Below are 13,831 nucleotides of genomic sequence, written 5' to 3' on the forward strand. Positions count from 1 at the left end.
GTAACATACAGGAATTCTATAGCATGAACGAGAGGGTGGCAGGTCTTGTTGTGAAACTTAATAAGAGGTACAAAATGAAGGTCGTACAGGTCTACGCCCCTACATCCAGTCATTATGACCAGGAAGTCGAAAGCTTCTATGAAGACGTGGAATCAGCGATGGGTAGAGTGAAAACAAAACACACTATACTAATGGGCGACTTTAATGCCAAGGTAGGCAAGAAGCAGGCTGGAGACAAGGCAGTGGGGGAATATAGCATAGGCACTAGGAATAGCAGGGGAGAGTTATCAGTAGAGTTTGCGGAACAGAATAATGTGCGGATAATGAATACCTTCATTCGCAAGCGGGATAGCTGAAAGTGGACGTGGAGGAGCCCGAACGGCGAGACTAGAAATGAAATGAGTGGAGGATTAGCGACACTGATTTGAAACATCCAAGCATAGATGGTGGTGTAGACGCAGTCTGATTTATTGCAATAATGTATTTGAATTCTTTCTTTCATTTATTTATTTCAGTTTATAAAAGCAGAAGGTTTTGCACTACGGATTTGAATGTTGCACACAGAGCACACTGGTTTCTCGCAGCACACTTCTGGTTGTGTCATAACAGAAGTGGCTATGGACGCCCCATACAACACAAGAGAGTTTGATCTCACTTGAACCTTGAAATGGGCATGGGCAGGACATGTAATGAGGAGGAAAGATAACTGGTGGTCATTAAGGGTTACGGACTGGATTCCGAGGGAAGGTAAGTGTAGCAGGGGGCGGCAGAAAGTTAGGTGGGCGGGTGAGATTAAGAAGTTTGCAGGAACAACATGGCCACAATTAGCACATGACCGGGGTAGTTGGAGAAGTATAGGAGAGGCCTTTGCCCTGCAGTGGGCATAACCAGGCTGATGATGATGCTGATGATGAACCTTACCCTGAGGGGCGTATCCACGTGCCAGGAGTTTGCTACAGGGAGGCTTTAATTAAATGTCTCAGTACTATTTCCCTTTCCAGCATGTAGCATGTATGGCCAGTAATAGATGACTGTTGCTTCTACCTACTGTAGCAAGGTTTGAGTATGGGCTAGTTGGTGTTCCATGGTATCAATCGTCACTTACAGCGCATACATAGATGAGGGACAAAAAAAAGGACAACGAAGGCAAGCGCTGTCTTCGTCGTCCCTTTTGTCCCTCGTCTATGTATGCGCTGTAAGTGACGATTTTGCCTACTGTGTTTGGCAACTAACTTGGTGAGGCATGCATCTTTCAATTGGCTGGTTTTTGTATCACTGCGTGATATTGACATGTACATTCAGTGCCTTCCCATGTGCTGTAAAGTTACAGTTTGATTGAGCTTTATATTGTGAGCCAGGAAGGATTCAGTGAAGAAAGACGAGGACGACGAAAACATTCTGCTCGGTCGGAGCTGTTTTGCTGGGTGGCCAGCTGTTGCCTGTCATGTTAATACCATGACAAAAGTGGTGAAGTTGTGAGGGTTTTGTCACAATAGTAACACGACAAGCAATAGCCAGCCAACCAGCAGGACAGCTCCGATGAAGCAGAACATCTTGTTCATCGTCCTCGTCTCTCTTCACCGAATCCACTGCGGTGAGCAAAATAAAGCTCAATCAAACTGTAACTGCACAACACACAGAAATGCACTGAATGTACGTGTCAATATTAAATGCAATATAAAGACACAGTCAGAATCTTTGAACATAAGTTGAGCACATTATGACCAACCTTGCAGGCGTGCACTCGGCCATGCGGCACGATGTGATCATGGACTCTGCAGCCCCCGACTACGCCCTGGTGGAGGGTGAAGCGGAGCGGGTTGCGCAACAGGCCATCCGGCGGCTACAAGAGTCCCGCAGACGCTGCCTGTCGGCTATGTCGGGAGTGCCCACCTGGACAGGGCTGCACGGCATGTCAGGGGCTCCACCCAGGTGGGTTGTTTACTGAGCAGGAATGTAATTTACATACTTCATCCCGGTAGTCACTGTGGTATAAAGTTTGTAAACAGGGATATGGTGCCTCAGAAAGGCTGGCCAACGTTTCGATAGGAGGACCTATCTTCGTCAAAGGCGGCCTTGTCATCCTTGACGTGTTAGTTTTAAAGGGTTAGTGCAGTGACGTCATGTGCAGGTGTTGTCGCTGGCGGCTGGTTTTAAAGAGAGAGACTACCAGAGGAAACAAGCACTGTCGTCCGACCTCTGTGAGCTTCATTCCCAAGACGAGGGGACAAGAGCGTGAGAGTGGGCACGCGGGGAGAAAAGAAAAGAAACAAAAGCAGAAAAAAGGAAAGAAGAGAAAAAAAGGGAGAAAAGAAAGTTTCATTTAACCAAAGGATATTGGCAGGTACCATTTGAAAAAGAGTCGCAGTGGAAGACTGCTTTCTCAACTCAATCTGGGCATGATCATTTCTTCTATATGCCTTTTGGCATAAAGACCGCATCTGCGGTGTTCACTCATCTAATGAGAAGGCTGCTTCTGGAAATCCCAAACGTAGTTCATTACATAGACAACGTGCTGGTCGCTACCACAACATGGGAAGAGCATCTAGCAAATTGAAAGAATTGTTTTCCAGAGTGTGACAAGCACGATTGAAGATTAATCTGCAGAAATGTGAAGTGGCTATGACCACAGTCACATTATTGGGTCACCGATTGAGAGATGGTAACATCCGGCTAGTTGAAAGCACAATAAAGAAAATTGCTGGCGCTTCTACGCCAGAGACAAAGAGGCAACCTTACTCGTTCTTTGGGTTGGCTGGTTACTACCGCGACCTAATTCCCCGTTATGCCGAAAAGGCAAAGCCCCTTACCGTGATAACAAAGATGGAGAAGAATAAAACTACATAAAACAGGGAAAGAGAAGAAGCGTTTGAATCGCTGAAGAAGGCGCTATTTTCTGGACCAATTGTATAAGCACCTGACCTTGAAAGGGAATTTGTGCTCTGCTCAGACGCCTCAGACTCCTGTATAGGTGCTATTCCCTTGCAAGACCATGATGGTTTCCTCCACCCTGTGTCGTATACCAGCCATCAACTTCAGCCTCGCGAAAAGAGATACTTCACAATCGAGTGGGAACGTTTGGCGTTAGTTTGGGCGATTGAGAAATTTCAGGTTTTTCTCTATAGAACCTCGTTCGTGGTACAAACCGATCACCAGCCCTTACAGTATCTCTTAAAAGTGACGCACTTGCACAACAGAGTGTTGCGGTGGAGCCTTGCATTACAAGAATATTCGTTTACGTTAGAGCACATTAAAGGCTCAGAAAATGTTGGTGCAGATTATATAAGTTGGCTATGAACATGCCATCTATAGTTCATATTTAAAACAGCGCCAAAAAAACACGGACAAGGGAGGACACAGGACGAGCGCTGACTGCCAACAACACCTTTATTGGAGCCTGCGCAAGTATATACAGTTCACTCCCTCACGCATACAACTCCCTCATCTCACGCATGCGCATTATCAATAGAACACTTGGCTCATCGACGCACACTTGAACGTATCACTTTGCTACACAAGATTGTACACGGCCAAAGTTGCATTGATGCCCCGATTTCCTTCAGTCATCCCACTGGGCGTGCCACGCGCCGTTCACACCCACTTAATATTGTTCCTTTCCAGTCTTTTGTAAATTGTTTTAAGTATTCGTTTTTTCCAAGCACTGTTGAAATTTGGAACAACCTAGCTGGTTCCTTGCGGGGAAAAACCTAATGAAGAGTTTGTGAAAAAATTGTCTAACCATATTTTGTAATTACGTTTCAAGTTCATTGTATGTTGTGTTGATCTAATCTCTGGTGTATCCACTCCTGCTATGTCTCATGTATTGAGACAGCAGTATCTGTAAATAAATAAATAAATAAATAAATAACGGGCATAAAGAGGGTGAAAGAAGAAGGGGAAGGCGAGTCATCATCAGTCAACTTCTGCTGTGCATGTGTCAATAACACTAAACAATATAAAAGTAACCATAACATGGTGGACACAGGCCAAACTGATTAACTTCTAAGGAACTTAAGTTCTTTATCACAAAGTGCTATGGAAGGGGAACTAACACAGGTGGCTCCTAACTGACACATTGAAAATGCCTCAAAGATTTCTCTGGCCATCTGATTGCTGTACCTTTTCAACACACGTGTGTCGTCAAGGGGTGGTGAGCAGCCACACTTTGCACAATGAGCAGCCAGATTACTGCCAGTCTTAATCTTGACACAGTTCGCATGCTCACGCAAACATTCATTGTTACACGATTCCGTAACTCACTGAAGAACTGAAAATTCTTAATCTGGCTATTGAGTTTTGGCATGGTCAGCCTGTCAATTGGGAGAAACATTCAGACATGTGTTCCCATGACGAGATGATTTGTCTCATCCCAGAAAAGGCTGTTAGGATAAGCCTGGACCTGACCTCTCAAGTGTGGGAAAGATTCAAGCGGGCATTCCCATGTTGACATAATTACCCTCTTCCCCGAAAAAGTATCACCCCTTTATACCCTGAGGGTACACAAAGGGGAGGAGCTCGTTGACTTCGCAACCTGACAAAGGCACTGATACTTTCACAAGTTCCCCAAGTTTTCCAAGAAGAAATCGACGACCACAAGACCGCAAGGGGTTATTGAATGCCGTCCTGGCCCCCGTGTTAAGCAGAACCGCTCATGACTCAGATAGAGTCACAACCATGTACCAATGAAGTGAATACATTCTTTTTTACCTTTTTTTAATCATCACGATGCCCGCCTTCGACGTCGTTTCCTGGTTATTGTGGTTAAAGGGCCCCTGAAACGGTTCGGACAAATTTTGTAGACGCGTAGGGTACAGCTTAAGTAGAACATTCGCACCACAATTTAAGTGAAGCGTTACGTATTAATGGAGCTACAAGCGATTAGAAGTTACCCTCCTCCCCAGCCATGCTTTTCCTCCTCAACTCGTTCGCCGAGCGAGTGGGGCTAAGCTCCACCTTCACTGGTCTTGCGTCACGATGCGACGTCACATCATCAACTTCCGGTTGTTTTGGAGCCCGCCCCCACCCGCGCGAAACCTCTCCGCTAGCCGCTTGGCTGTCGACCCCAAGCGAGAGCTATCGAAGCAGCATGCGGTGCGAGCACTCTGTCGTAGCGCCGAATGTGTCTGGTATTCCGGTAACCACAGGCAAGCTGGTCATTTCGGCAAATGACTGGAGGCATAAACTCAAGCTGATGAAGGAACTTTGGCATAGACGTACGTGAGCGGCCTGATCGATCTGCACGGTCCAGACACTTGTTGGCGCAGCGCTTAACCAGCCAAACAAAGCGCTAATATTGCTCTAACCAAGTGTAAAACGTTTTAAACATTTATAAAAACAACGTGTTGGTGATTACACACCTGCGGAAAATACGCACCAGCAGCAAAGAAGAATACGCTTCGTTGCTGCTACTGTGTATGGTTGAGCTCTATGCCACCAGGTGGCTGCACCGTGCAGACCATTCACATTTGCCCTACTGTTCATCTCGGCTCATCCCGTTACGGCACAGTCAAGCGGCCAGGCCCTGTCCCCTTGCGCTTACGTTTGCCCTAATACGGGACTCGTGAAACACTATTGCGTTAGTGATCTTCCGGTGTAAAGTGACGGCCACAAACGCGCAAATCCTGGCGCCGATCGGATAGCGGCAGTCCGATGCGCAGCAGCCAGTTCACTCGTACGCTGCCTTGCAGGGGGACACGATATCGCAGCTTGACATATTACCAGTCGCTACGTTTGCAGTCCACAAGGCAACAAAGTCGAATCATAGTGCTCGCAAAAAGACTGAGACCAACTCTGACCGCGGAGCTCTCGTCAAAATGGAGCACGTTGTAACACAAGCAGACGACACTTGCTGTGTGCCGGAAGTGCTTAAGTGTGCTGAAAAATCATTCTTGTGCGTTCTCTTTATGTTACTTTCTTTTTATAAAAACAAATGAACTAACATTCCAACTATTACGAACATCATTTGTTTATCATAAAGTTGGAAAAATTATCGATCACGCGCCCTGGGCAGCCAATCGGATAGCTCGCCCCACTGACGTCATATGGGTGATTTCGGTTATATGGGTAGGGGCGGCTTAAAATTCCGCCGAGCAGTGCGCTGCGATTGGCAGCGATGTGCATTTTTAAAACCTTATAATAAATTACGCGCTTTACGCAGAGCACTTAGATGTGTCAATTAATGATCAGAAAGACCTACTCTAACGACTCAGTACGTTTGTAGAAAATCGTCAAAAGCGTTTCAGGGTCCCTTTAAGACCCACGTCACCCGGGCGGGATCAAATCAGTATGGAATCGCCCAGAAGTGCTATAGCGACGAGTGAATAGTGTGAACCCGGAACAGGAAGTACATCAGTCGCGTACTACCAGATGTCGTACGGAACAAGCACACCAAATTTTGATGTGGGGCAACATAAGTCCTACTGCAAGACATTCAGAAATATTTTATGCTGCTCTGTAAAGCAAAAGAAATCAACTTATATTATTAGATCATGCGTCACACCAGTGTTGGTGCGTATTTGCTGCCCTCATACAGGCAACTCTAGAGAGCTGTCACCCAGAGCAAGTTAAGCATACGTTGTCATATAGTGCACATTGCAATGGGCTGGGGACGAATGGAGCAAAGCATGTTATGCCTCCGTAGTACCTAGGTGCAGTCCCATGATTTCTCTTGTAACTCACACATGCGCACAAGCATTGGGCAAAGGCGGCACAGCACTTGCATGTCTTCACTGTTGACTGAAATATGCCATCTGCAGAGGTGTCCCTAGTGGGAACTGCTATCCCTTCAGCAAATTTGGCCTGAAGTTTCATGACTAGTAGAAAAGTATTAAAGCACTGTAGTAGAAATAATGCCCCCCCCTCTCTCTCTCTCTCTCCAAGTGTGACCTCCAATTTTGCATGAGATAGCAGAGAGGCTATTTTTGTTTGGGGATGTTTTTCAGACATGATTGAAGGGCATGTTACGAACTGTTCTATCAAGTGATGCCCAATTGCAATTTCAAAAATGCTAGGAGCTCTTACTTTTGCACATACTGTAACAAATCAGGTTCTCACTGTCTCCCTTATGCTTCACCACACCACAGGCATTGTCTTGTTTCGAAGCACCTTTCACTGCTCAACAAATCACATTGCTGATATTAGCAATTTTGCATTCTTGATATCTGAACTGGCTGTAGTTTTCTGTTCCTTGAGGTTGGCTTTTTGTCATCATGGGAATGGTCGAAATTTTTATTTTTAGTGTAATAGCAGGGCTTTGCCCATTATTACAGTACCCTACTGCCCATTACAGTAGACTTCCGTAATTCGATCCCGGTCGGCGCCCATGCATTTCTATGGGATAAAACTTTTGACCTTCACTGGATAATTTGAACTTGACCAGTCAGCATGCATGCACCTGACCTCTATGGTACCCCAGTAGAACCCCAACAGCTGTGTCTGTCTTCGCAGGGTTTAGGAGATAGGGATGCGGAACACAAATGATCTCCTTTTGAAAACGCATATTTTTGGCTGGCCCTAGGAAGATTTTCAAGCAACAGCCATAGCTCACACTGTCTGATTACACTATTTACCCAATTGTAACTCGCACATTTTTGTTTTTTTCTTTTAAAAAAGTTGGGCTGAAAATAGTTTGCGTGGTGCAATCGAACACCCTATAAAAAACTGCCTTCGCGGCATTTGTATGCTTTGTGCGTAACACAAACGCATTATGGCAAAGCGACTTCAAGAAACCGTCCCATCGTTGTGCAACACGTATTAAACTCTGGGCCATTTTATTATTAATAAAAAAATCAGGTGTACGTTACATTGCTACGTTAACAAAAAGTGTTTCATTACCGCTTGTACTGTGCTTCTGTGTCTTTCTTTTGTCCCGTCTTGGAGCTGTGTTTACCAGTATTCAGTTGCATTTCTACTTTTTTTAGGAGCTTTAATGGAATTTTTACGGTAAGTTTTTTACTTTCGACACATAGAAAGTGGGAGCATATTTGATTCGGGTGAGTGTAGAGTCGGGCAAATACAGCGAGGTGAATCTTCAATTTGCAATGAGGTATTTTCTGCATTTTCTTTAGTTCGACCCGCCGCATAATTCAATCAATTTTGTCGGTCTTGTCAGGGTGGAATTAACAGAAGTCGACTGTATTTCAGAGTGTCTACGAAGTTGACATTTACAAATTCCCCAAATGCCTTTGGAAAATTCCCTGAGTGACGCAGAACTTCATTTTATGTCAAGACAGGTTGACACCATGTAACTCGATCCTGCCACTCTCTAGTAAGCATGTTAAAAAATAAAAAAATAAACTTAATGCAGTTTGAATAGTAAGGACTAGTGTTTCTTTTATTCAAAAAGAAAACAGAAGGGCAGGACATTTCGGCATCAGCCAACACTGTTTCTTGAGCTCAAGCTCCTTCAAAGAAACCGTCGCACACTTCCTTTCCCGTTAATTCCTCAATGCGTAGGTCGTTTCTGTTCTCGTCCTCCTTCCGCCACATGTTCACCCCACGGACCATTTGAAGCATCCTCTTAATCAGTTGTACAGCCAACGTCCGATTTTTCTGGCTCCCTAGGGGCCGCGAAAGCGTCTGAAAAATCGAGCAGTTCGAAAAAATGTACACTTGTCTTTTACTGCCCTTACAGGGCCCCTCACCAGGCCACATAGCAAATTTCAGTTATACTCTGGAAGTTGAGTGCTCTCTAGGGGGTGGTCTGCTGCAAGAATTTTTCAATTTGGTTCATTAATAGCCGAGCTAAAGATATTTCAGTGCCGCGAACCCAAGATCAAGAGAGACATTCTTTCCACTTGCCCCGTCTAGCCTCTGCAAGCACAATTCTTTCCCTGCCTTCTCCCATGCCGGAGCTCAAGGATCGCGTGACGCATACATCACGGGCCCGCCTTCATTTTTTCCCTTGCTTTCTTGCTGCGCGGTGCACTTCTGCCGATGGCGTCGCTCGCAAGCTGTTGCATTTTGTTTTGTTTTGCGCAGCACATGAATTTGCGTGCTGTGCACTAGAACACCTGACTAGCGCTATAAGCCAGTGCTACGGGAATACTGAGGAAGACACAAGCGGATCATAGAGCGTAATCGCACGCTCGAATATTGTAGAAAATGAAATTTTTTCATTGTCTGAGCGTGCAACTGCACGACGTGGGAACATGCAGACGGAATGGAAGTAGATCTTGCACCGGTGTGAAGTAAAATGAACACACAGACATTCGGTTTGTGTTTTATTATTTCTCTAAATTTTAATTCATCTCTTGAAGCAACAGATGACACAAATAACAGATGTTGCCATGAATAATTCTCGAAGTCACGTGTCACTACGAGCAACGTCACAGCAGTGTGATGTACATAGGTGTACTTGTGCGATTACATCCGCTCTCTGACTGGGAACATAGTGCCTGCAAGGAGAAGGGCAGATGGCATTCGGTTTGAAATTTCAGCTCTTTCAGCAGCGCGTAGCAATGCAATACTTAGCAAGCGCAATTGTTAGCGTGCATAGTATGCACAGCGCTTGTCAGCTAAAAATGACCAGACCTGGTGAGGGGCCCTTTAGGGGCTCAAATCGCCATAGGCACATCCAAAAAAGCTTGCTGAAGAGACCATAAATATGATCGCTTTGGCGTAAACAAGGAAGGATGGAGGGGAACAAGGGGAGCACCATGGGAAAGCAACATGTACTTCTCGAAAAAGCTCAGAAGGCCTGCCAGTACACTAATTAGGCGTATCGGTGCTCGTACTGTGACAGGAGATGGCGAGTGCATGCATGGAATACATATGGGATAGATTAAGGAATACATACTGTGTTCCATGACAACTGCCCCCTTACCACGCTTATGCTTCACCATGTAACATTGACAAAAGAAGTGAGGCGAAGCTGTCTTTCGGGAATCAGCATTATGCAATGCGCCATGCTTTCCGAGCTTCGAAACAAATCGCAAGGACCACAAAGGCGGAGGGGTTGTCATTGCCGACGGCGGCGAATTCTTTCAGTGAAAAACACAGCACAGAACGGCAAGAAGCTTAGTAGCGAACATCGAAAAAGCTAGGCCTTGCGTTGCCGCGGTGGTGCGTATGGCTGCCAGCAGATCTGCGTGCGAGCGCCAGTTCGAGGCGACAAAGTAATCAAGACGGCAGCAATGGTGGTGGCTTTGATTAATGCTGTTTCAGACCGGCGGTCACAGCAAAAAGTGCAAGCCGTCCGAATTATCAGGCGTCCGGAAAGTCGGTCGTTGATGGCACACTGGCAACTCCTCCAGCGGATGGCACAATGTCAAAGAGGACTCGTTACGATTCCTCTCTGTCACTCGAGCCAGCACTATTGTGACTTTTGTTCCCTTTCAACAAAATTACTTCTCCTTTTCCCTGATAGGAGCACAAATTAATCATGCTTTAGCATTGCTTCACCATAGTACAAATGCCATCATTGTTTTACAAACACCACATGACACACCGTGCATATGATCGCATAGTTGCCGATGATGTCAGAATCCGTGTTGGTCTCGATTACACTCATCGACTGCCTATGTAGAACCCAACATGATGGTCGTCACAACACACACAGCTACTAATTAATTCATGCAAACACATTGGGTTTTTTATTTATTTATTTATTTATTTGAGAATATTGCGGAGTCTCTTGACTCCAAGCAGGAGTAGACACAAATAGAAATACATCAGAAATCCACAACAGCAATAAAAACTAAATACAATAAATCAAGACATGAAACAGTGCATATAACACAATGCAGTAGGTGCAAATGGAAATACATCAGAAATCCACAACAGCAATAAAAAGCAAGTATAATAAATCAAGACATGAAACACTGCATATAACATAATGTAAGTACCCTTTACCCATGCATTCTCAAGTTTGTAAGAAACCCTTCGACAGTTGTACTGTCTACAATATATTTCGGTAATTTATTCCAGGTGCGTATGGTTTTCGAAAAAAATGAATATTTAAAAGCATCGTTTCGAGCATTGTATTCCTGTAACATTTTCCCATTATCAAAACGCAAGCTTGTGCAGGAGTAATGAAATTGGAATTGTTGATTTGTATTATGTTGTTATACATTAAATACAAGTATTTTCCTCTGCATTCGGTGCGTCTAGCTTTAAGTGTATCGATACCAAGATAAGCAATCATTTCTGTCACGCTGTCAGTGCGCTTATATCGGTTGCAAATGAATCTAGCCGCGGTTCTCCGAACTCTTTGTAATTTGGCAATGTTTTTTTCTGTATAAGGGTCCCATATACACGAATCATACTCAAGACAGGGCCGGACCAACGCTTTGTATGCTGCTAATTTTAGGTTTATAGGGGCTTTTGAAAGCTTTAGTTGAATGAACCAGAGAGATATAAAAGCTTTAGTGCAGACTGTATCAATATGAAGGTCCCAACTGAGATTTTCTGTAATAGCAATCCCGAGATACTTAACAGCAGGTGATTCCTTAAGCACAATGCCATCCACAGAATAAGAATGTTGTAAAATAGTTTTGTTCCTGCATACACGGAGGACTAAGCACTTGTCAGCGTTTAAGAGCATGTCCCATTTCTTGCACCAGCCTGAAACTTCTGCGAGTGTTTTATTAAGCGTAGTTTGGTCGTCTACAGATTTAACCAAGGTATAAAGAACGCAGTTGTCCGCAAAAAGCTTTATCTTAATAACACTGTGTATGACTTTCACAATGTCATTAACATAAATGAGGAATAAGATCGGTCCCAGAACTGACCCTTGCGGTACCCCTGATGTCACCCGTAAAGTCTCCGAACAGTACTTGTCAACTTAGACATACCGATACCTATTTTGTAGATAAGCCCGTATGAATTCAGTAAGCCTGTTATTCAATCCGATGGCGTAGAGTTTCTGTAATAATTTATTATGGGTCACTTTATCGTCCAGTATTGATTTGCAGAACCCTTAGCAATGTTAGATATTTAGGTACCCAAGGTATGCTTCTCATAACATATTGATTCGTATAGTCATGGCATCTGCACACTTTTTTGGCTAACCTAAAATACTTTTTGACTTTGTGGAGAAATTCTACTACCGGACGCGTGACAGGAAGGCCAGCGGCTTAAAATTGTCATTACCCTGATATGGTCAAAAATAGCCATAATTGCCCTTTAAGCGCTACTTAGCATCCCAGTTTCACAGACCGACTAGCTCGAATCCAATGCCTTAGTCAAGTTCATTTCTAGTTCAACAGGCCTCTTCTTCAATGTCAGTCCCTGTCTTTTTAACCAGTAACAAAGATGCCAGTATGGCAGACCAACTAGCCTGGATGAATGCCTTGGTCCAGTGAATTTCTTGTTCAGCAGGCCGTTTCTTCAATTTCTGTGCCTGTCTTTTTTTAGTGCTTTGAGGATCCCAGTATAACAGACCAACAAGCCCCAATTAATGCCTTGATTTTTTCCAGGCCTTGTTTTGGCCAGAAGCAAGCAACAGGTCAGGCAGCACCAGCCACATCATCTCAATCAAAGCCACCCACAAAAAAGCCAAGCTCACTCATGTTCAAGGAAGCCAACGTCTTCACTCAAGAGGAGGCATCATCAACTCCTGCATCTTCGAGCGAGCTGCTTGCTTGCATCCGAGCTAGAAAGCCTGCGGAGTCTTTTGAACCCTTTCTGGAGACAGGGGATGGGGAATTTGATGAGCTCCTCTCAGACCTGCAGACCTTTGTGGCCTTTGGTGCAAGGGTGGATGGGCAGGCAAGCACCAGTGAAGTGCTGGCTGCCTTCAAGGACAAAGTGCATGGCAGGGCACCTGTGTTTAAGGCCCTGCTCAGCAAAATCTGCGAGTTCCACAGGCAGCAAGACGGCGAGGGAGTCTGGAAGCTCCGGCCTGAGTTCCAATAGTGTCATCACAAATGCCTTCGTTCCAATGTGTGCAGAACAGAGCAGTAACATGCATGCCCAAGGCACTTTAGCAGGGAAGAAGTTTGGGCGTGTTGGTGAGATTCATTCAGACTGGGATACATAGCGCAAAAAAAATTGACACAGAGACAAGCAGAACACAGGACGAGCGCTCGTCCTGTGTTCTGCTTGTCTCTGTGTCAATTTTTTTTTTGCGCTATGTATCCCAGTCTGAATGCCCAAGGCAGTCTGCTGCTGTGGCTGTTTATTCAAACCAATATTGTTATGTAGAATACTCAAGTGCAGGTTAAGATTTGAGTAAATTAAACTGAATTAGTAAGCCGTACTGCTGCCTTAGCATAGTGGCAACATTTTATTGCATATTTTCTTATTTAATAAAAGACAAATACAAATACCTTTATTTCAACATCAGGGATGTTAGGGGTGCACTCAAAAAGCCTATGACTGGCTTGACAGTGGGGCGCACCCCCGTACTGAAGCATGTGCCAATCAAAACAGGGTGGATGTAAAAAAGCCTTGACACACACTTCAAGGATTTCATTCACAAAGTGGTCAGTTGGATGCAGCAAAAAACACCAATAATTAATTGTTTGTGGGAGAAACTAAAACCGAACACCTCTGTGTGCATAATATATGGTCAAAAATCACAATTGGTCGTTTTGTGTATGCTATGTGTAGGTACTGAAGGCTGAATTTATTTTTAATTGAACATGTAGGTTTTCTCTGCACAATACAAGCAACCATTTGTTGCCATAATGTCAGACGTGAATCGGACAGAAAAAAGGAAACCCTCGATTTTCCTTATCTTGATACAGTATAGAGATTTCTATGATGCCTACTAGAATGTACTTATGTTGCTTGCAATCTTCTTGAAACAGATTTTGTGCTTACTGCTGATTCTTGCGCAGTTTTCGCAGCAAGATCTGATTTTGAAGTCTTGCAGTTGTTCAGTGTAACA

The 13,831-nt window shown here is 44.5% G+C and overlaps 1 protein-coding gene across 4 annotated transcripts in view; it reads left to right on the top strand.

The window, feature by feature from the left end:
- LOC139048620 (DNA excision repair protein ERCC-6-like) overlaps positions 1–13,016 on the top strand; it is a 374,291-nt gene extending 361,275 nt beyond the window's left edge. For all 4 annotated transcript variants that reach the window (XM_070523067.1, XM_070523070.1, XM_070523068.1 and 1 more), the window contains 2 exons: positions 1,737–1,932; positions 12,417–13,016. In XM_070523067.1, the coding sequence (XP_070379168.1) occupies positions 1,737–1,932; positions 12,417–12,855 (635 nt within the window). In that variant the 3' untranslated portion in view covers positions 12,856–13,016. The remainder of the gene's footprint in view (positions 1–1,736; positions 1,933–12,416) is intronic.
- The last annotated feature ends 815 nt before the right edge of the window (positions 13,017–13,831 follow it).

The sequence above is a fragment of the Dermacentor albipictus genome, chromosome 8, assembly GCF_038994185.2.
Source record: "Dermacentor albipictus isolate Rhodes 1998 colony chromosome 8, USDA_Dalb.pri_finalv2, whole genome shotgun sequence".
Classification (NCBI taxonomy): Eukaryota; Metazoa; Arthropoda; class Arachnida; order Ixodida; family Ixodidae; genus Dermacentor; species Dermacentor albipictus.